Source organism: Xenopus laevis, chromosome 6L (assembly GCF_017654675.1).
Source record: "Xenopus laevis strain J_2021 chromosome 6L, Xenopus_laevis_v10.1, whole genome shotgun sequence".
NCBI lineage: Eukaryota > Metazoa > Chordata > Amphibia > Anura > Pipidae > Xenopus > Xenopus laevis.
In genome coordinates this window covers 163140430-163163672 of record NC_054381.1, presented here as the reverse complement: position 1 = coordinate 163163672, position 23243 = coordinate 163140430, and the positions used below count along the sequence as shown (strand labels likewise).

Genomic DNA, 23243 nt, shown 5'->3' with positions numbered 1-23243 from the left:
TAGAGCATCAAAGTGGAACCCTCAAAGCTTCAGATTTAAGGAGCCACTGACAAGTCTGATGGTTAGAAATGAAGGAAAAAGGAAAGGAAAACAAGGAAAACAGGGAAAAGGACTGGAGATCAGTTAGTTGCAAGCGGGGGTGCAGAGAGGAGACCAGTTCCTTGCAAGGAAGACTATTGACTTACAGTGGGAACATTCTGGAGAGCCAAGATGAATCCAGGAAGATGGAGTGTTGAGCACGAAGGGGGGTAGAGGAAGACAATCATTGACAAAGGGGTTTAAAATTCTTGTCTCTCTGTGTCACAATCTCAGCAGTGTTGGAAAGCAAGGTGCAATTAGCATGTTGATATTTGGCCCTGGGGTATAAGGAAGAGCCTGGCAGAAGTTCCATTATTTACATGTTGAAGAGCTGGAGGCAATGCAAGGATGAAAGTAGGCAGCATGGAGAGGTGACAATGGAAGTCTTGGTAAGGAGTAATGTGGTCACTTGAGATATTACATTTCAGATGGAAGGAGTGATGGACTGGAGGGTGTTATGGCTTTATTCTTGCTGTTGCTAGTAGCTAAGATCCTCCATTTCCAAAGTGTCGGAACAAAGTGTGTGTAAAGTTCTGGTGCTGGCTAATAGTGTTCTCTTCTCTCAATATACAAATTGCATCTGAAGAATATGAATACATTCGGCCTCTTGGCTAAAATGGTTTCTTCCAGGCTTTTTTGGTTAAAATTTTAGGCACTGCTTTGGAATACAGTTAGAAATAAACTGAATGTTATATTATATATATATTTATATATTTATAAAATAAAAGTCCAAGTAAAGCGTCACCACATGCAGAGCAGGAAAGGGTATTCAAGTCTATTGTTTGGGATGGGGATTTGCTGTGCTAAGCATTATACTAGGCCAGGAAGAGGGGATGGCCACATGTTGATCCCCAGGTTTGCTTCTTGGCTACAGTTTTGACTTAGTTTTAACAGTGCATTGGCAAGTTCAGTTGCATCCATGGGACTAGCATGCGATCCAGTTGTGTATCTGCGACCATAGTTGCTAGAGGAATATGAAGAAGAGGAAAAGGTCATGGAGAAGCCAGCGCCAGAGCCAGAGCCAGTGGCATCAATGCTTCCACGTCTTGAGCCAGATCTGGAACCAGTCCGTGAACCAGATCGGGAACCTGAGGCTGAACCAGAACCACTGACATTGTAGGGGCTGTAGTAGCCCTTGCTTGATTGTGAGGAGGCTTCTAGGAGTCTTAACCCAGTGCCATCTTCAACCATGCTCTTCTCCATAGCTTCTTTGTAAGAAATCTTGAGCTTGGTTTTAGGACATGTTAGATATTTGGAGTAAGTATTAACATCTCGCAATTTCTGGGCTGTCCTTGCATCAATTGTGCCCTTGTGAATGGCATCCTCCAGGCTAACGCGTCCTTCTATCTCTGGCTCAATGAGGCCACCAGTGAGGTATTGCACCTCTAGGAATCGCTGACCTGCTTCATAGTATAACCAACCCTTCTTCAAAGCTTGGGCAGCAGACATTTTTGTCTTTGTTCTTGGATCCTCAAAGCCATTGTAAGCTTTCTGAGCAAGGTTAATTCTATCGACCATTATTTTATCTACTAGGCCTTTATTAACTGCATCAGCAACAGTATACTTCTCCCCAGTGACTGCGTCAATAATGCCTCCTGTACAAGCTTGAGCTTCTAGCAACCTCTGCCCAGTGATGTTATCTACAAGGTTGCGATGCATGGCTTCGGTCACGGATACTTTTTCTAATGTGTCTGTGTCAACAATTCCTGCAATTGGGCCTGTCTCTTCACTTGGGTCACTCCAGGAGACCTGAGTGCGACCAGCTGGGCTTGCTGGATATGAAGAAGAAGAGCCAACAGAAGAGGATCTAGAACGGAATCCACTCATGTTGCCTGAGAGCATGTCAGCAAACTCTGTTATGGACAATGAACCTGAGCGATATTGATCAAGTGATGACTGGTCTATAAGGCCTTTGGAAAGGGCATCATCAATATCATATTGCCTTCCTGATCTTCTATCAGTGATTATGGACTTTACAACTCCATCAGATGAAGAGCTAGTGACTTCCTCCCACTCGCATTCTTGCTCAGAGAGTTCCATGTAGGTCTGATGGTCAATGAGTCCTTTGCGATAAGCCTCATATACAGACATCTCTTTACCAGTTTCTGGGTCAACAATAACTACTCTGCGTTTACGAACAGAGGACTTTGATGAGGTCTTTCTTTCACGCTTCTTTTCTTTAAGGGGCAAAAGACAAAGGCCAGTTTCAGGGTCAGTGATGCACCTTTCCATCAGCTGAAGGTAGGTTAGGTTCTCTTCCGTGTTAGGGTCAAAGAATCCCTTGGTGTCATCACTTGGATCAGTAAGGATCTCATTCATTTCCTCATCAAAAAGACCTCTTTTGTAGGCAACTTCCACTGGCAAGCGATGACTTTCTTCTGGGTCAATAATTCCTCCTGTTGCAATCTGGGCTTCCAATAAGCGAATTCCATGATCTTTAAGGATAAGGCCTTTCTTCATGGCTTGGAAAAGAGAAATGATTTTTCCAGAATAAGGATCTTTATAACCAGTCACTGCTCGCTCGGCTGACAAAAGCTTATCTTTGAATTCTGGTCCTACTATTCCCATGCGAACAGCATCTTCAACAGCCAACTTCAGGCACTTGATTGGGTCAATAACATATCCCGTTGCGGCTTGAGCTTCAAGTAACTCAAATGCAGTACCTGGCCGAATCATGCCCTTTTTCATTGCTTGGTAGATTGAAAATCTCTCCTTGGAAGATTCTACATAGACACCAGCAATGCAGCTTGTCCCCTCCAAGAATTTTTGTAAGGCTATTGACACCTCCTCAATAGAAGTTAATCCATCTTGAAGGCGCTGAGCTGTAACTGCATCCATAATTTGGGATCTCACCAGTTCTTCCATGCTGATCTCTTTTCTCAGACCCTTGAAAGTTAACTTTCTCTTGTCTGCTAATGGCAGGAGGAAAAGATTGCTCTTCTCATGTTTATGGCATCTTTTTAGGAGTTGAGAATAGCTAAGCTTCTCCTCTGTTGATGGATCAATATAACCACGAACTTCACTGGGTTCGGACATCATTTCTAAAGTGTCTTTGTTAAGATATCCACGGGCAATTGCAGTTTCATTAGGGATGTGGAATCCAAATCTGGGATCTATGATGCCACCTGTTGCTAACTGGGCATCTAGCAGTCTCAGTGCCTGATCTGATAGAATCAAATCTTTTTTCATTGCTTGGAAGATAGAGATCATCTGCTCGGTGTAGGGATCTCTGTACCCTGTGACTGATCTTTCAGCAGAAAGAAGTCGGTCATGAATTTCAGGTCCCACGACTCCTTTTCGCACAGCTTCGTCTACAGTTAGCATTTCATTCTTTACAGGATCAATAAGGAAGCCAGTTGCGGCCTGTGCCTCAAGCAGAACATGGGCTACATCTGGAGTGATAAACCCTTTCTTCATTGCTTGGTAAATGCTGATGGTTTCCTTTGATGCTGGTGTTTGTAACCCTGCAACGCAGCCTGTGCCATACAAGTATCTCCAGACGGACTCTATCTGAATGACTTCTTGAATGGTCTTGGAGCCCTGCTTGAGCATGTTGTAAATTTCCACTGTGATGAGCTTCGACTCATATAACTCTTCAGCTGTGATGCGGCGTCTCACAAAGTCATAGGAATATATCTCCTGCTGCCTGATAATCTCTGTTTTCTCAATAATCTCAATGATGATAATAATCATTCTTTCTTTTGTCAGTCTGCCAGCACGGAATTCTTCCATCAGCCTGTCTCTTTCCTCTTGAGGAAGAAGATCTGAGTGCATGAGCTCCCATATGGTCATTGATGAGCCAGCCATGCTACCAGAGGGAATGTCTACTGAAGTCTCCTCAAACACCTTCCTTGTTTCTGTTTCAGTTAAACCTTTAGGACTCTCAGGAGCCTTCTCCACTTTCTTTAAGGGAAGAAGATTTAGACCAGTGTCAGGATCTTTAATGCATCTCTCTTTGAGCTGGAGGTATGTAAGATTCTCATGTGTATTGGGGTCAAAAAAGCCTTTGGTGTCATCAGTGGGATCAGACAAGATCTTGCTCATGGCCTCATCAAAATAGCCACGCTGGTAGGCAACTTCAACAGGGACACGGTGACTATGAACAGGGTCTATAATGCCCCCAGTGGCAATCTGTGCTTCCAACAGGCGAATTCCATGCTCCTTCAGAATAAGACCTTTTTGTAAAGCTTCAAAGACAGAGATAGTATTCCCTGAGTATGGATCTTTGTATCCAGTCACAGCCTTCTCTGCTGAGAGAAGTTTCTCATGTAGTTCAGGACCAACAACCCCAGCTTTTACTGCCTCATTGACATAGAGCTTTTGGTTCTTGATGGGATCTATTATGAATCCAGTGGCAGCCTGAGCCTCCAGGAGAACCAGGGCAGTTCCTGGCCTCAGGAAATTCCTTTTCATGGCTTGGTATATTGGCATCTTAACCTTGGTTTCTTCCACATAGACACCAGCAATGCTGTCACTGCCTTGCAGATACTTTCTAACAGAATCTGTTTCTGATACTTCTTTCACAGAGATTGTGCCATCTTTTAGCTTCTCATATTGTGTCTGGTCTATAATCTTGGACTCTAGAAGCTCAGTGGCTGGAACAGGGGCCCTAAGACCTGTAAATGTGAGACGTTGCTGCTTCTTTGTCTCAGTCTCCTCCACAATTGTGATCATTATTTTAATTATTTTTTCAATGGTAACTTTCCCGGTCTTGTATTGCCTGATCAGTTCACACCTTTGTTCCTCCGTGAAATATTCCGAATTTATTAATTCCCAGATTGTTATGGTCTTGCCTTTAAAGCTGCCACTTGGCACCTCAATTGTTGTCTTATCAAATGCTTCTTTGGCTTGTAAATCAGTGTAAATTTCTTCTTGTTGTGCTTGTATGGCTTGGTTGGAGAGAGGTAGCAAGTAGCGTCCAGTTTTCTTGTCTACCTTGCATTTCTTCTGTAATTGCGAATAAGTAAGAATTTCTTGGCTGTTTGGGTCATAGAAACCAGTGCTATCATCAGTGGGCACTGAAAGAAGTTTAGTGGTTTCCTCATCTAAATGGCCACGTTTATAGGCAACATCAAGTGGAAGGCGATGGCTTTTAACAGGGTCTATTATGCCACCAGTGGCCAGCTGTGCATCCAACAGGCGGATTCCACTATCTTTAGGGATAAGTCCTTTCTTGAGGGCCTGGAAGAGTGATAATGTCTGTCCAGTGTAAGGATCTTTATAGCCAGTGACGGCTTTCTCCGCAGAGAGCAGCTTTTCATGGTATTCTGGTCCGACAATGCCAGCTTTAACTGCCTCATCTACTGGCATAAGCTCATTTTGAACTGGGTTGATGATGTATCCAGTGCCTGCTTGTGCTTCCAGAAGATTAAGAGCGGTGGCAGGTTTCAGTAGATTTTTCAGAATGGCATCATAGAATGAGAGCTTCTGACCTGTTTTTTCCACTTGGACTCCAGCAATGGCTGTGCTTCCGGTTAAATACTTTCTAACTGCATCAAGGTCGGACACCTCCTTGATAGACTTCTTGCCTTGATGCAGATGGTTGAAGAGATCTTTATCAATAATTTTACACTCCACTAGTTCTGCGGCAGGGACAGGACCTCGGAGGCCATCAAAGCACAGTTCTTTCTTCTTCTCGTTTTCTTCCACCACTGTGATTACAATTTTAATGATCTTTTCCACTGTGATCTTCCCAGTTTTATACTGACGTAGCAGGTCCCGTCTCTGTTCTTCAGTAAAGTACTCAGAGTTGATTATTTCCCAGATGGTAACAGTCTTGCCTTGGAATCTGCCAAATGGAACAGAGACTGTGGCCTTTTTGAACACGTCCTTGGCTTCTGAATCAGTGTAGACCAGCTGTCCTTTCCCAGCTTTGTCAGTTAGAGGCAACAAACAGAGCTTTGTTTCGGGGTCTACAACACACCTTTCCATTAGTTGCAAGTATGTGAGGTTTTCTTGAGTATTGGGATCAAAGAAGCCTTTGGTATCATCTGTAGGGTCTGACAGTATCTTATTCATTTCCTCGTCGAAGTAGCCCAGTTTGTAAGCCACCTCAATGGGCACACGATGACTGTTCACTGGATCTATAATGCCACCTGTGGCAATCTGGGCTTCCAGAAGGCGTATGCCATGGTCCTTTACAATTAAGTCCTTGTTCATAGCTTGGAAGAGAGAGATTTTTTCTCCTGTGTATGGATCTTTGTAGCCAGTAACAGCCCTTTCAGCAGATAGCATTTTATTGTGTACTTCAGGGCCGATAACATTTTCTTTTACTGCTTCACTAACCGTCAATCTCTTGTTCCTCACTGGGTCGACTATGTAGCCAGAAGCAGCCTGAGCCTCCAATAAAATCAGTGCCGTGCCAGGTGGTAGAAGTTTCTTCTTCATGGCATTGTAAATACTTATCTTTTCATTGCTTGGCTTAAGGAGCAGGCCGGAGATGCTGCTCTTGCCCTGAAGGTATTTCCTGATATCGTCCCACTTGGAAACTTCTTGCACAGACACCAACTTCTTTTTCAGCTTGTCGTACATTTCTTTGGTCAAGATGCCAGCCTCTAGGAGCTTTTCTGGAGAGACTTTCTGTCTGAGGCCATCAAAAGCATTCTCTTGTTCTCCATCTGGAGCTGTGCCATCGACAGTGTCTCTACCATTAGGCATGACTGATGTTTGCGTTCTGATAGTCTCTTTGTGGATGGTGATTTCCTTTGTTTTTTCCAAAGCCAGTTTATGTTCCTTTTCCAGTTGCTCCAGTTTCTCTCTGAGTTTTCTGTTTTCCTCCTCCAACAACCTCTCTTGATCCTGCCTCTTCTTATCCAGCTGCTGCAGCTCCTCTTGTTTTTGGCGAACTTTTTCTTCAGCCTCCTTTTGCTTTTTAACAGCATCACCCATGGTGGTCTGCAGATGTTTCTTCTCCTCCTCCAGTTGCTTGAGCTGCCATTCCTTCTCGCTTTGCAGATTCTGAGCTTTGTTGACTTCTGTTTCAAACAGCTTCTCTAGTTTGGCCTTCTCCTCTTCAATGTACTTCTCTTTTTGTATCAGGATCTGTTTCTCAGAGAGGAAAGTTGACTGGAGCGTTTCTGCTTCTTGACGTATTTGCGCTATTTGGGCCTTCTCCATCTGGAAAACAGAAACCAAAACACCCCAACTGAATCATAATGTTGACTTATGAAAAGTCTACCTATTTTTTGATTGTGATAGGGGTAGTTTGCCTCAGATACAGATAGACCAGTCTTTAAAGGGGAAATGCAAAGAAAATGTAATTCGAAATATCCAATATCAATTAAGGTGATATATGGAGTCAGGACCTGCAGTGCATTTATACAGCAAGGGGCAGATACTGCTTTCAACATTATTAACATTCAGGCATAACGTTAAAATAACAAACTAATTAATGAATATTGGGAAGGTTTTTTTTATTTGGGTCAAATCAAACTGTTCCCATGGGTGCAGAACACCCTTTTCCCATAGTTGGCAAGAACAGGCACTGCAATAACTAACTGATCCTTTAGGGCAGAGTGCTTTATATCTTATTTGTGCCACATTTACACCTATATGTGCTTTTTAGGTTGAAAATTACTCTAGTGAGTTGGAAGGGTAAATCAGATGACTGTGCATGTATTAAGGTAATCAATGGCAGTGCTGCTGGACTAATGAGTATACATAAATGATGTTGCTGCACTGGCAAATATACAAGTGGGCAAGAACACAATAATGGGAACGTATAAAAACGTAGTATTCAATGAATGATGGAAATGGCACTTGGTGCTCTAAGAGCAAAATGAAAGGTGATGGGCCAATGGCTTAACCTCTGAGATGGTTCTAAATAGAAAGAGAAAGATAAATTAGGGCTAAATACTATAAAGTAGGTACCTCTTCGGACTTTTTCTGTAGCAGTTCTGCTTCTCTTTTCAGTTTCTCTTTCTCCTTCTCGAGTTCAGCGATGGCTTTTCTCAGGTCTTCTGCCTCTTTGTCGCTCTGTTGCCTCTGGATTTCAAGGGTATGCACCACAGTCATCTTCTCCTTGGTTGAAAGTTCTGTCTTGTGCAGCTTTTCACTGATTTTTTCTGCCTGTTTCCTGAATTTCTTGGCTTCTTCTTCAGCTCTGGACTGGGCTTTGCTCAGTTCAGCCACTTGCAGTTTGAGATGTTCTGCCTCGGTGCTGATGTCCAGCTGACGCCGGCGCTCCTCTTCTAGGATCTTTTGGAAACCCTCAGTCTCTTCAGCGAGCTGCTGTTTCATTAGTTCTTTATCTTCTTGTAGCTTCTTGGCCTGCTCCACCGCCAGTTCTTTCTGCTTTTGGAGAAGTTCAGCCTCAGCCTTCAAACGAGTGGCCTCTTGGACAGCTTGCATCTTTTCCTTCAGCATCTTCTCTGCCAATGCTCGCTGCTCAGAAAGTTCATCTTCAGCAAACTTCCTGAGACGAGCTGCCTCCTGAGCTTCAATGCTAAGACGGGCAGCTTCTTCAGCAACTTGTTTCATCTTCTCTGCCTCTTCAGCTAAGAATTTTTGGGTGTTGTCTTTGTCCTTTGTCATAAGCACCTTGTTCTCCTCTTCAATGCGAATCTTTAGCTTTATTAGTTCTTCCATTTGTATTTTTACTTTAAAGAGCTCCTCCTCCACAAGCTTCTTCTGTCTAAGGGAGTCTGTCACCTCCTCCTTCAGACGCCCAAGCTCCTCATCCAAGATGACCTTTTGATGGTCGGTTTGCTCCAACTGCAGTCTAACTTTGGTCAGTTCACCCTCTACTTGCTCCTTTTGTCTCAGAGTTTTCTCTGCAAATTTCTTATGTTTTGCCATTTCAGCATCCGCTAACTTCTTTTGTTTTAGAGCAGCTTGCTCTGCCTGGGCTCTCATGGCTGCTTCAAGTTCTGCTTCTTTCCTCATCTTTTCTGCATCTTCCTGAGCTTGAGCTTTAGCCTGTGCCTCCTCCTCTGCTTTCTGTTTCAAGCGCTCAGCCTCCTCTGCTTGCTGGCGTGATAAGGCAGCTTCATGTTCTGCTCTTGTACGGGCTCTTTCTGCATCCTCAGCCATGCGCTTAGCGCGCTCAGCTTCTTCCTTCAGTTTATCAAGAGTACTTTGCTCTTGGATCCTGGTTTGCAGTAATTCTTGCTCTTTTTGCTGAACAGCAGCATAGTAAGCTTTTTCCTCAGCTTCTATTTTCTTGTTTGCAGCTTCCTGGGCCAATTGAATTTGTTTCTCAGCTTCCTTTTCTGCCAGTTGTTTTTGCTTTTTAGCCTCTTCTGCTTTGGCCTTGAGCCTCTCCACTTCTTCCAATGCTGCTTTGCGCTGTCGGGCAGCTTCCTGCTCTGCAACTATGATCTTTTTCACCTTCTCCTCTGCTTCCCTTCGTCTTTTCTCCTCCTCGAGTGCAAGCTGACGCTGTTTTTCTGCCTCTTGCTCAGCTTTCTCCTTGCTCTTCTGTGTTTCATCTGCTATGTTTTTCAGTTTGTTCAGCTCCAGTTCCAAGTCAGACTTTCCCACAGATGCCTTCTCAAAGCTAATTTTGAGGATTCGGATCTCTTCTTCGATGACCCTTCGATGCTTCAGTGTGTCATCTACAATACTTCTCTGCCTGTCCAGCTCACTTTCAGAGGACTGTTTGAGCTGGATGATCTTTTCTTCAATGTCTTGTTTGTGTTGGGCTGCTTGTTCCTCCAGAAGCTTCCTTTGGTATGCCTCATCTTCTGCAAGCCTCCTAAGACGCTCATTTTCTGCCTCTTTCTCCTTCAAGGCAATTTCAGCCTCTGTTTTCAGTCTTGTGGCATCATTGATGGCTGTCAGTTTCTCCTTTAGAATTCTATCAGCTTCAGCTCTCTGTCGAGTGGCCTCCTCTTCAGCCAACTGCCGTTGCCTCTTGGCTTCTTCAGAGATGGCACGCAACTTTGCAGCCTCTTCAGCAAGCTCACGGAGCTTGTCAGCCTCAGATTCTAGCATATGCTTGGATTTTTCACTGGCTGAGCGAGATTCTTCTTCTGCCTTGGCTTTGGAGTGAAGGAGAACTTCCATTTCTGCTCGCACCTTGGCCAGCTCTTCTTCCAGACCTTTTCTCTTCTGAATGGCCTCATTCACCTCGTTCTTAAGCCGGTAAAGATCCTCCTCCAGAACTATACGTTGCTGTTCGCCGCTCTCCATCTCAGCTTTCAGACGAATAAGCTCCTGTTCAGCAGAAAACTTGTGTTGAGAGGTCTCTTCAGCTAGCTTTCTCTGTTTTTCCAGCTCTGCCTCTGCTAGTTCCTTCTGACGTAGAGCAAACTCTTCAGCCTTTGTTCTTTTGCGAGTTTCTCTCTCTGCATCTTCTTTTTGTTTTTCAGCATCCTCCTGTGCAACTGTTTTCTTGTGAGCAACTTCCTCTGCCTGAAGCCTAAGACGCAAGGCCTCATTGGCTTTCTGTCTCCACTTCTCCAGCTCTTTCTCTGCTTCCTCTCTAGCTTTTTCTGCATCCAATTGTTGTTTTTTGAGACGCTCAGCTTCCTCTTGTAGATGGGTGACAGTTATATGCTCTTGCTTCAGGGACATCTCCAGTTGGGTGGTTTTTTCTAGGAATGACATGCGCTTGCTCTGCAACTCTGTTTCGGCACTCTGCTGGGCCACATCTTGGGCCTGTTTGATCTGCCGTTCCTTCTCAAACTCAGCCTGCTTCATCCTCCTCTCTGCCTCTTCTGCTAAAAGTCTGAACTTTTCCAGGTCACCCAAGGCCTTTTGCTTTTCCCGTGCTGCATCCTTCTCAGCCTGTACCTTGCGCTGAAGCTCCTCCTCAGCTTCCCGTTTCTTCAGGGTTTCATCCTTCACCTGTTTGCGCAAGCGTTCGGCCTCCTCTTGAGCAAGCTTCTTCTGCCTCTCTGCCTCTTCTGCCCGAGCTCGCAGATCATTTAACTCATTTTCTGCACCAGATTTTTGCTTCTGGCTTGTTTCCAGTTGTATGCGGATTATTCTGATCTCTTCTTCAACTTTTTTACGGCTGATTTCAGCTTCCTCGACCAGCTTGGCTTTGGACTTGATCTGCATTTCTGAATTTTGCTTCAGCTGATGCAGCTCTTGTTGGATTGTCTGTTTCTGCTGCTCAGCATCAACTGCGACTACCTGCCTTTTGGAGACTTCTTCCTGCATATTTAGCCTCAGTTCTCTGGCCTCTTTCTCTGCCTGAGCTTTGGCTTTTTCATGGGCCTCTGCAAGTTGCCTTTGCTTCTCCAATTGGGACTCTACCTCTGCCAGCTTCCTCCTCTCCTCTTCTTTTAGCTTCTCTGCTGCTCTCTGAAGGAGTATAGGGTGGGTATAGAAGGGAACAGGGCAAGGAGAGGTAAGAAGGGAAGGGCCCATGGAGACAAAAAGGGGAAAAGAAAAAGAAAAAAGAAAAATAAAACAGATGGAAAAAATAATTCTATGCTCTATGATCAAAATGAAACTTAACTAAAAACAGTGGCCAAACACAAAGGGGATGAGAAGATGTTGTGCAAATGGATATCTGGGCCTGGCCCATTCTAGGTGGAAAAATACCGGATTGAGAGAGAAAAGCCACATACAATGCAGTTCCACAATGAGAATTATGTACTAAAGGAAGGAAAGCACAGACAGAAGTTCTACATCATTTAGGAACCAGCAGCGTCAGTAATGACCAATGAACTGTTATTGCATTCAGCACGACCACCACAAGGGCTTTTGGTTTGGCTTAAACCATAAACAGTCTCTAAGGGGAGAGATTTATTAACACTGGATATAGCCCATAGCAACCAATCAGATATTTGCTTTTGTAGGTAAATGTTCAAATAGAATTTCTGATTGGCTGCTATAGGTAACATCCCCGGTTTATCTCCAATGTTAATAAATACTCCCCTTAATATTTCTACCCCCCCCTTAGATGCATTTAGAGCCCAACGCTCTCTAGCATTACTAACGCCAGAAACACTACCAGCAATACTAACATCCTTTACATTGCTATAAGTACTAGTACTACTAATATTACTAACACTAGCCACATTAGTGCAAAAATCAACTTCAGAGGATGAAACCATTGCGAGTGGCAGCTCTGAATTCCCCGACATGAGAAAAGGCAAATGGTTTGGCTGTTTAATACAGGGACAGTAAGTGCTTGTTGTCAAATCTGCACAAAGCGTTTCTACGAAATCTCCTCCATCCTGTAGCACCGCCAGACAGAACTGCAACGGTACCTCTCACAGTATCAATACACAATGGGTTAAAGTCCTGCAGCTCTGTGACATGCTAAACACATTATAATCCCGCACCACCGCATGCAATGCAATGAGATCCCCATCATCCCCAATGCACCCTATCACACATACCGCAGATTGTCACACACATATATTCTAACTGGGACCCCGTGGTCTCATACAGCTTCCCACCTCATGGTTCAGACAAATCCCACAATGCACCATGGGATAATAACCAGCAAGTACTGATGCCCCCTATACTGGGTCTATGTGCTCATGCCCTGCTGAAGAGGATTCCCTGTAATCTCTACAATCTGGAAAACACAAATCTGGATCCAAACTGTTACTAACTCTGGTTGGCATACGGCAAGTATCTCAGGCTGCTGCCCCACAAAGACTGCCCCCCCACTCCAAATGAAATTTAACTGTTGAGCCCAAACTTCAATTTACAGATATGGCATTTGGTTCCCTTATTGCTAATGCGAATCAGCAGCCTTCATCCTGCGTGCCAGACAGTGTGAGAACAGTTGAGGACCAGCTAATCCTGTATTCAGTCTTCAGCCCCCTCCAGTGACAGAGACAAGTACTTACCTCCTCCTCCTCCAGGCGCTTGAGGGTCTCAGTGATGAACTTAATGTACTGACTGGTGAGAGTTGTGAGCTCACTGTACTTGGTGCGGAACTCAACATACTGTTAAGAGAAAGCAAAGATCAGTGAGATCATCAACATCAAAAGCTTCTACCTATGGCTGAACTGCATCTCTCTGTACCCCATGACATGAGCATGAAACAACCATGCTACTACAGTGGTAAGATGATAAAACACAAGGCACAGCAAAGCTTGCATGGAAAGGAGCCTTCAACTACAGAAAGCTTGGCCTTGTCTAGATAGCAGCTGAACTGCTCTGCTGTTTCCACAATCCACTTCCATTGCCCACTGTATGGTCTTCCCTTTCCATAACCGACCGTGTGGTCTTCCCCTTCCATAGCCCACCGTGTGGTTCCTCTTCCATAGCCCACTCTATGGTCTTCCCCTTCCATAGCTGACTGTATGGTCCTCCCCTTCCATAACCCACCATGTGGTCTCCCTCTTCCATAACCCACCTTATGGTCTTCCCCTTCCATAACCCACCGTATGGTCTTCCCCTTCCATAACCCACCGTATTGTCTTCCCCTTCCATAACCCACCGTATTGTCTTCCCCTTCCATATCCCACCGTGTGGTCTTCCCATTCCATAAACCACCATGTGGTCTTTCCCTTCCATAAACCACTGTGTGGTCTCCCCCTTCCATAACCCACCGTATGGTCTTCCCCTTCCATAACCCACCGTATGGTCTTCCCCTTCCATAACCCACCGTATGGTCTTCCCCTTCCATAACCCACCGTTTTGTCTTCCCCTTCCCACCGTGTGGTCTTCCTGTTCCATAAACCACCATGTGCTATTTCCCTTCCATAAACCACCGTGTGGTCTTCCGCTTCCATAACCCACCGTGTGGTCTTCCCCTTCCATAAACATGTGTGGTCTTTCCCTTCCATAACCCACTGTGTGGTCTTCCACTTCCATAACCCACCGTATGGTCTTTCCCTTCCATAGCCCACTTTGTGGTCTTCCCCTTCCATAACCCACCGTATGGTCTACGCCTTCTATAACCCACCATGTGGTCTTCCCCTTCCATAACCCACTGTATGATCTTCCCCCATCCATAGCCCACTGTATCGTCTTCCCTTGCTCTATCAGCTGTTTGGCCTTCCCTCCCATCGCCAACACTAAAGTCTTTCCCTGCCATAGTCCATTCTATGGCCTTCACCAATAATACAACCCTGCACCTACAGGTATCTGCGTCCGGATGACCATTATACAGCTCTGCCTTGGTGTTAACTGTATGGTGATCACTTGGACTGAGCCCACTGTACAAATGCCATTTAAATCGACAATGGAGGGTGTAGAACTTTCTGCCACTTCCTCAGGAATCCTACCTCTTGAATAATGTTGTCCGATGCTGACTGGACCTTTGGCTTTTTGACAGGAGACGCAGCTGGTTCCACTTGGGCTTTGTATGTCACAAGATGAAGCTCAAAATCCTATTGAAGTTGAAGATAGAGGGATCAAAATGGGGTGGAAAGGTTGTGCCCAACAAAAAGTAAAGAAAGGAACAACTTGCTCACCTTGATGGCATCAATGTATTGCTTGGCATATTTCTGGCATTCGTCAACCTTCTCCCTGTTCTTCTCACTTTCTTCCAGGAGTTTCTGAGGGACATTTAAGTCAATGTGAATATTTGTATCTACACATTAAACTGCCAATATTAAAAGCATCCCCTCCACACAAGAGTTTTAATACAAACTTATGGGTCAAAACGCTGTAGTTCATAGCAAGTTGTGATGGAGCTCTCTAGCCATTAGGGGGAGCTACTGCTCCATCCCAGTGATCACATTTACGTTTAAGATGACAACACAAAGTGTGAAAACATCATCTTTCTCCTTGATCAAAAATGGGGTGAATTCTTCCCACAAAGAGACTTTCTAAAAATTAAAGATGAATACCTGAAAGTGCAACAACTTTTTACAGGTTCATAAAATTAGGTTCAGAAAACTGATATCGTGGAATTGATAAGTATCAAACTCTAATTGTTTTGCCCCTCAACTTGCCCACTGGACAACCTTTATTTACAAGCCAGTGAAGTTCCAGGCATAAAGACCATCCCACACCTTCTCCTGCAGAAGCTGTTCTCTAACGGTCTTGCTGTCTGTGATGGGCACCGACTGGATCTTCTCCTGACGCTTCTTTGCTTCCGTTATCCAATGAATGAGCCACTCGTAGCTCTCCCGGTAGTAGCGGAGCTGCTTGCCCAGCTGGTCCAGCTCTCTCTGCCTGATGTCAATTTGAAGTACAATGGCTTGCCAACGCTCCAGAAGCTGCTGAACTTTTTCCCGGTACCTATCTAGGTCCACATCCCGTTCACTGTGAGACCTCAGCATCCTCTCACTGACCTCCTTGGCTTTGATCAGGTCATTTTCCAGATTGCCGAAGAGTGGTTGGTGGCCTTCAACCTGACCACGCATTCTCTAAAATGGATAAATTGAGAGATCAGTGAGAGACCAGAGGACAATAAGAACCGTTTTTACCTTAGGGATCTTGAGACTAAGCCTGGCTCACAAGCTTCTGAGCCTTACTGGCAGTTATACTGGCAATAGGAGTGGTTTATCCAATGGTAATTAACCATGTTCCCACAGTGCAGAAATACCTTTAGTTCAGACTTGTTATTCTCTAGCTCTTTCAGATCAGAGGGCACAGACTGGACCTCTTTCAGCTGATCCTCATAAGTCTTGACCACCTCTTCGGCACCCTGGGTGTTCCTGATAACCAAGTTGATTGTCTTCAGTCTGAGGTTGCAAAAGAAGATGATGTTAGAAGAGACACACAACAGTCACAACTCCTCAAAGTATTGGCGAAACGAATCCCATAAGGTCCCACCAGGACACTCACTTGTCCAGATAGATGGTGGACAGGCTGTAGACCTGGTTCATTTTCTGCAGGGTAACATCAAGCTCTGAGCGCAGCATTGGGGCAGAACTGCCAAGATCAGGGTGAGCAAGGATCTTCTCAGTCTTCTCATTCACCTTATCCAGGTTCTTCTGGATGCTCTCCAGCTCAAAGTGGATTTGCTAATTAAATACACAGTGTTGGGAAGAGTGATTAGAAACCAGAATGTAACATGTATGGGAAGTCAAATGGATACAAATGTAAATAAAGGGGCAGTAGGACCTGAGAATGATGGAGATGGGGAGAGAAAGGTCAGATGTAGGAAGGGATTAGAAGTACCTGCTGTTCTCCAATTCGCTGAGAACATTCCTTGATGGCATCCTTGTCTAGAGGAGAGCGGATCTTGCTGACTGTACGAGACTCACAGCCATCAAGCTGTAGCTGAATGTTTTTCAGTTGGGAGATGTAATTCTTACATGCGCTCTCATCTTGTTCCCCTGCAGAGTGAGCAGTCATATTATATATAGAGATAGAGAGAGCATGCTACATATAAATGCTGAACCAGTACTAGAACACATTCCTAAGGAATTGTGGTCTCCTCGCACTTCCTGTTGGGCACTTCTCTACTGCACTAGGGACCACCTGACTGATACTCAAGGTTCCTCCTGTGGAAACCACCTGCCCAATGACTTCTTTGAAGCAAGAGACTACCAACCTCTTACAGTCCTACAGTCTCCTGGCACAGGAATGGTCAGCTTCCAATCCCTGTTCCCTACCTTATGAACCTCCTCTCTCTGACCCAAGGGACCCCTGCCAAGTACCTGAAATCAGTTATAACCATGCTTATGGGGCAGAACACTTGTTGTGCTTTTACCTTTCTCCAAACTCCGTAGGAGCATCTCGTATTTCTGGGTGCACGAGCTGTACTCTCTCTCAATGTTCATACGGTCATCAGGGTGAAAGTTCTGTGAGTCCTGGCTGTCCCTCATGAAGTCCTGGTAGTGAATCTCAAGAGTCCTTACAGCTGTTTTGTACTCCTCCGATGTCATACTGCGGAACTGATTGTAAAATAATAGTAAATGACTGGGGAACCAGGGAGAAAAGTTCTTTATATCTACAGAAGGGATTTCTATAGGGTGAGGAGAAATGGTGACAATGTACAGACGGAGCTCCAGAAGGAAAAGAGCTGCTGGTGTTGGACTGTGCCTGGGCCTAAACACAAGGATGTATATCTCCCCCATACAGAACATGCAGCCAAGATTTAGGGTGCAGAGGGTCAACAGTGGGCAAAATTGTGGCCCAGTGGAGAGACCAGTATGGGGCAGTGCAGTGACTTACTGTGATGAGAGACCAAGACTGGATGAGTTGGATGTCACGGAGCAGGTACTGATAGGAGAGTAAGCTCTTCAAGTCAATGTTCAGTGTGTGCCACAGTGTATTTAGGGACTGGTGGGTACCCTCAAGTCTGGGGGGGCACAGAGACAAAGAGATATTAATTTTAGAGAATGGGTCGGGTGACTGACAGGGTGGTTACACAGTAACCTCAGTTGGGAAGTTCTGGGATCCAACAGTCTCACCTGCTGACAGCGTCCCGAGCCTCCTTGTTGGGTGGTGGAACAATGAAACAGACAGAGGGAACCACGGCATCACTTCCCGAAGTGTTCAGCACCTTCCACTTGTACGGCTGTGAATTGTCCACCAGCAAACACTCATCTCCTTTATGCACGGTGATCTGTGGGCACAAAACTGTGTTACACACTCATCCCCTTTATGTACAGTGATCTTTGGGCACAAAACTGTGTTACACACTCATCACTAATCCCCTTTAGAAAAGTGATGTGTGGTTACACAACCTGCTTGCACTCTCTGGCTCCAGAGGGTGATATTACCTCTAGTTGCTTGTAGTCACACACTGCTTGAACTGGCTGCCGGCCTTTTGGGGGGTTTGAGGGGCTTCGTGGCTTCAGCTGAATGATGGAGGAGGCTCGCTTGGCCAGACTGGCAAGTTGCCCTTTGTACTCAGACAGTTGCTCCTTCTCATCCTAGAGAAACCAGAAACAACTGAGAGGAGATCTCACCAGGATCAGGGCCGCAAGGATGTGTACAGAATAGGGGGAACAGCAAGGGGGAACCCATTCAGAACAGTTACGGAAGGAGTTAGTCATGTGATAGGAGGATTTTGAGAAGAAGTTATTTAGAGCGGTTGTGGGAGGCGTAGTAGAAACGTAGGCTTGCGGCAGGTATTCACTCACCATGCTGTCCTGGAGAAGGTCCTCGAGCCGTGTGACTGTTATGGAGCGGTCACATATGTACTTTCTGCGCATGGTGTCCTGGATCTTCTTCAGGTGTTCTTCAGCCTCCTTCACATCTGCAAAGAACTGTAAGGAAGGGACATGTGGAGGCCTGTGACTTTGAGGGCCCCCAAGAGGCAGAGTATGGTATTTTCCCATGAGCCACCTATGGGTCCCCATTAACATGTATATTTCAGTATTGATTTATCATGAAAATATTTAGGGCAAGAGTATCAGCACTGGGCCATGATTGTGCCCTTACTATTCTCTCTGTGGTACTAAGTCAGTGCCACGTAGTTCCCTACAGTGATTAGATGATACCTTGATGGCTCGTGTACTTTGGTGTTACCTGGAAGTATGCCGTGTTCTCCTTCAGGTGGGCCTCGATACAGCAACACAACTGCAGCATCCAACTCCACTGGGTCTGCAGAGCCGCCTGGAATGCCTGAGAAATAAATGGGGGGTGATCCAATTATTATTTATAAGGTGCCATAAATCATCTAAGATCTGGTACCTGGGCACGACTAGGATCAAAATCTACTGTACATGTGAAAGCACTTACAGCTACTAACTGCCACCATGCCATTGGTCTGTCTGGGATTGGTGCTATGCAGGGTCTCCATCCCATGATTTAAACTGGCTGCCGGAAGTTTCTACTTCTGTGTTGTGTATGGGTGGCCTTGCTAAAAATAATACATTAGCCAGTCCTGTCTGCCTAATGAACATCCATCTAAACCATAACAGTCTGACCCAAGAATTGCTGGGCTTTATACTTCACTAACCAGACACGAGGCAGGTCTGATGTCTACCACCTTTTAATATCTGCATTAAGAGGCCACCTACCTCCACTGTGGACTTGGCTGGGTGGTCCTCACGAAGTAGCCTGTCTCCTGTATTCTGGATCTCCTTGATCTTCTTCTCCTTCAGTTCAAGCTCACGCATTAAGCCCTGGGGAGCAGAGGAGGAGAGAGATGTTTCCCAGGAGATGCCAAAATGGCACATCCCACTGATCCATCCTATGGCAGTGCCCAGCAGCCCCAGAAACCAACCCAGCTTCCCTCACTCATTCATGCCCTGCCGGTGTATAAATTCCCTCTGCTACTCACTGAGTAGTTGTCCTTCTTGCTGGTCATGTTGGTGTTGCGCTCACTCCAGTCATAGTTGACTTCCTCCTCTTCTTTATCATTCAGCCACATCAGCTCTTTGGTGGCAGCAGAGACAAACACGTGAAGGTTCTCTAGATGCCGAAGACGGGCCTTGGAGGAGTTCTAGAAATAGCCAGAGAACATAAATATAAAAATGTAGAAGAGCAGGTTTCTCAGATAGGATCTGCTCAAGTAGTGGTCTCTCAACAGGGAGATCTGCCCATCCTGACCCCGTCAGAGAAGCAATAGGGATCCAGATGCTACATCCCAATGCCTTTGGGTTGCTCTCCAGAAACATAACTGCCACAGTGCTGATCCACATGGGATGGTGTCTCAACGAAGAGAACATGCATGATGATGTGTTTAAACCAGTTTATCCCAGTCCTTACCAGTAGCTTGGCATATTGTAGATCCAGTTTTCCTAAATATTCCTGGTAGGATCCACGTTTTCCTGAGAACTGGCCCTGCAATTTATTAAAAACATGGGATTAGGGGAACACAAAAGCACTGATGGTCTCCAGAGACACTATAATTTAATGGACATCCAAAAAACATCCGAATGCATTGCTGCTTTCCCGCAGGTTTGACAAGACTGAAGGTTGATGGACATTTGGATTCTCACCTCTTCAGCTCGTGCCCGTTCAACCTTGGCACGGAAGTCGTTGATGGACTGATGAAGGCCACGGTGACTACCTAGCTGGGATTCGACGCTTGGAAGGTCCGACCCCCATTCTGCTGTATTAATTCGCTTCTGGTTTTCTTCCACCCAGCTGAGCAGGTCCTGCAGGTACCGTAGGGTGGCATCGTCCATATCTGGCCGGGAAGCGTGCTGGGTGACCTGAGTTACTTGGGTGATGACCTGGGTGGCACCTGATTTTAGGCGCAGGTTGTACTCTGTGCGCATAGCAACGAGACGGTCGTGAAGGCGATATACCCTGGAGACAGACAGAGGAGCAGTGAGAGGTCTATGTCCTTCCCATATAAATTAGAAGATTAAATAAAGAGGTCCATAACCAGAGCAGGTTTGGGGAACTGGGGTGAACAGGACCATGGTACAAGCATTGCACAGGGCACTCACATGCCACACAAACATGCCAGTGGGCTATAATCCGGGTGAACTAGAGCCAGTGGCCTAATAATTGGAAAAGCAGATCCAGAATAGGGGGCCTGCTAAGGACCAGCTCCCATGTGAAATAGAGGTTGTGTTACCCGTCCTGACTAGAGCCAGAAGCTCCAGGAGGCTCATCCCAACTACTGGCCCAAGTACAGGCCTCTGATTGACTGTACTTCCTATTTAATTTGGGGGGGGGGGGGATTGCTTATTTGTGGCCCTACATACTCCTGGAAGCCAGGCCACTGATTGCTAGAGGTACACAGAGCCAATGCAATGGTGGTACCACCCTACCTCCGGTACATCTGTTCTCCCTGGGGGTGGCGGCCATCTTTAAGAGCCTGCACGTCGTTAAACAGCACGCGAATCATGGTGTCCGCCTGGTCCAGATCGCGCTCAATCTCCCCCGCTCTCTGTGGCTGTTTCCCAGCATTCAGCAGGCGGATGTTCTACAGGAGGAAGAGGAAGGGTAACCCCCGAGCAAGTGGTTTATCCCACCCCATCAACAAGGGAACCCCAAAGTACTGGTGGAGTTGTTCTATATGTCACCCTTGGGGAGACAAACCCCAATTCCCAGTAAATAACCCACCATTAGGAAACTCTAGGGTTGGTCATAAAGTCTGGAGGCCAAGCCCCCTGCAGAGCTCCTCCTACTCACCGTCTGTAGTAAGGCATCTGCTTGGTTGAGTTGCTCCTCACACAGACCAGACTCCATCTGTAACTTACTGACGATGCGTTGCAGCCGCTCCAACCTGCACACGGACACAAGGGGGTGAGACCCACCCATATAATCTCCCGAATGTTAAATAAAATACATATATTTATATATAATAGAGATGGACCCACCATCATCCCACCTGGGAATGTAAAGAGAGGGAGTCCCCCTTCACCTGTACACTCTGCCCATTCAGCTCCTCCCCCACCCTCAGCATAATGCATGAGTTACCATCCGCCCTGGGACGCTACTCCATGTATCAATGACCCTATTCCTGTAAGGCTGCATTCCCTAACATCTAATTACATCACGTCCTCCTTGACTTGCCCTTTATCTCTAGAGCCGTGGGACCTGCCATACATGTTGTGAGCTACACAGCCTCTCCCACCTCCTGCTGCTTATTAGCCCCATAACTACTGCCCTGCAATCCCACAATCCTCTGTGGGTCCTAACTCAAATGCCTGAGCTTCTCACCAGTCAGTGCTACTTACTCCTGCTCTATCTGTGGCCCTGCAATCCCACAATGCACTGCCTATCATGCAGCAGAATAGAGCACTGAGTAATGGGCTGCCTGTTCCCACAGTGAGTGAGTGAGTAAGAGACTGCCGATCCCACAGTGAGTGAGTAAGAGACTGCCGGTCCCACAGTGAGTGAGTGAGAGACTGCCGGTCCCACAGTGAGTGAGTGAGTAAGAGACTGCCGGTCCCACAGTGAGTGAGTAAGAGACTGCCGGTCCCACAGTGAGTGAGTGAGTAAGAGACTGCCGGTCCCACAGTGAGTGAGTGAGTAAGAGACTGCCGGTCCCACAGTGAGTGAGTAAGAGACTGCCGGTCCCACAGTGAGTGAGTGAGTAAGAGACTGCCGGTCCCACAGTGAGTGAGTAAGAGACTGCCGGTCCCACAGTGAGTGAGTGAGTAAGAGACTGCCGGTCCCACAGTGAGTGAGTAAGAGACTGCCGGTCCCACAGTGAGTGAGTGAGAGACTGCCGGTCCCACAGTGAGTGAGTGAGTAAGAGACTGCCGGTCCCACAGTGAGTGAGTGAGTAAGAGACTGCCGGTCCCACAGTGAGTGAGTGAGTAAGAGACTGCCGGTCCCACAGTGAGTGAGTGAGAGACTGCCGGTCCCACAGTGAGTGAGTAAGAGACTGCCGGTCCCACAGTGAGTGAGTGAGTAAGAGACTGCCGGTCCCACAGTGAGTGAGTGAGAGACTGCTGGTCCCACAGTGAGTGAGTAAGAGACTGCTGGTCCCACAGTGAGTGAGTGAGAGACTGCCGGTCCCACAGTGAGTGAGTGAGTGAGAGACTGCCGGTCCCACAGTGAGTGAGTAAGAGACTGCCGGTCCCACAGTGAGTGAGTGAGAGACTGCCGGTCCCACAGTGAGTGAGTAAGAGACTGCCGGTCCCACAGTGAGTGAGTAAGAGACTGCTGGTCCCACAGTGAGTGAGTGAGAGACTGCCGGTCCCACAGTGAGTGAGTGAGTAAGAGACTGCCGGTCCCACAGTGAGTGAGTGAGTGAGAGACTGCCGGTCCCAGAGTGAGTGAGTGAGTGAGTGAGAGACTGCCGGTCCCACAGTGAGTGAGTGAGAGACTGCCGGTCCCACAGTGAGTGAGTGAGAGACTGCTGGTCCCACAGTGAGTAAGTAAGAGACTGCCGGTCCCACAGTGAGTGAGTGAGAGACTGCCGGTCCCACAGTGAGTGAGTGAGAGACTGCCGGTCCCACAGTGAGTGAGTGAGTGAGTGAGAGACTGCCGGTCCCACAGTGAGTGAGTGAGTAAGAGACTGCCGGTCCCACAGTGAGTGAGTGAGTGAGTGAGAGACTGCCGGTCCCACAGTGAGTGAGTGAGAGACTGCCGGTCCCACAGTGAGTGAGTGAGAGACTGCCGGTCCCACAGTGAGTGAGTGAGAGACTGCCGGTCCCACAGTGAGTGAGTGAGTAAGAGACTGCCGGTCCCACAGTGAGTGAGTGAGAGACTGCCGGTCCCACAGTGAGTGAGTGAGTAAGAGACTGCCGGTCCCACAGTGAGTGAGTAAGAGACTGCCGTCCCACAGTGAGTGAGTGAGAGACTGCCGGTCCACAGTGAGTGAGTGAGTAAGAGACTGCCGGTCCCACAGTGAGTGAGTAAGAGACTGCCGGTCCCACAGTGAGTGAGTAAGAGACTGCCGGTCCCACAGTGAGTGAGTAAGAGAGCTGCCGGTCCACAGTGAGTGAGTAAGAGACTGCCGGTCCCACAGTGAGTGAGTAAGAGACTGCCGG

General features: G+C 46.7%; 1 protein-coding gene across 27 annotated transcripts in view; it reads right to left on the bottom strand.

Moving 5' to 3' along the window:
- Positions 1-622: 622 nt before the first annotated feature.
- The window catches only part of LOC108695484 (plectin-like), a 134645-nt gene continuing 112024 nt past the window's right edge, over positions 623-23243 (bottom strand). For all 27 annotated transcript variants that reach the window (XM_041566713.1, XM_041566714.1, XM_041566716.1 and 24 more), the window contains 21 exons: positions 20932-21025; positions 20568-20722; positions 19785-20097; positions 19552-19626; positions 19124-19285; positions 18861-18965; positions 18367-18462; positions 17979-18104; positions 17616-17768; positions 17304-17458; positions 17065-17191; positions 16601-16784; positions 16066-16223; positions 15730-15908; positions 15488-15626; positions 14952-15308; positions 14409-14492; positions 14220-14324; positions 12834-12932; positions 7948-11328; positions 623-7194 (listed from right to left, as the gene is read on the bottom strand). In XM_041566713.1, coding sequence (XP_041422647.1) covers positions 889-7194; positions 7948-11328; positions 12834-12932; positions 14220-14324; positions 14409-14492; positions 14952-15308; positions 15488-15626; positions 15730-15908; positions 16066-16223; positions 16601-16784; positions 17065-17191; positions 17304-17458; positions 17616-17768; positions 17979-18104; positions 18367-18462; positions 18861-18965; positions 19124-19285; positions 19552-19626; positions 19785-20097; positions 20568-20722; positions 20932-21025 — 12553 coding nt within the window. In that variant the 3' untranslated portion in view covers positions 623-888. The remainder of the gene's footprint in view (positions 7195-7947; positions 11329-12833; positions 12933-14219; positions 14325-14408; positions 14493-14951; positions 15309-15487; positions 15627-15729; positions 15909-16065; positions 16224-16600; positions 16785-17064; positions 17192-17303; positions 17459-17615; positions 17769-17978; positions 18105-18366; positions 18463-18860; positions 18966-19123; positions 19286-19551; positions 19627-19784; positions 20098-20567; positions 20723-20931; positions 21026-23243) is intronic.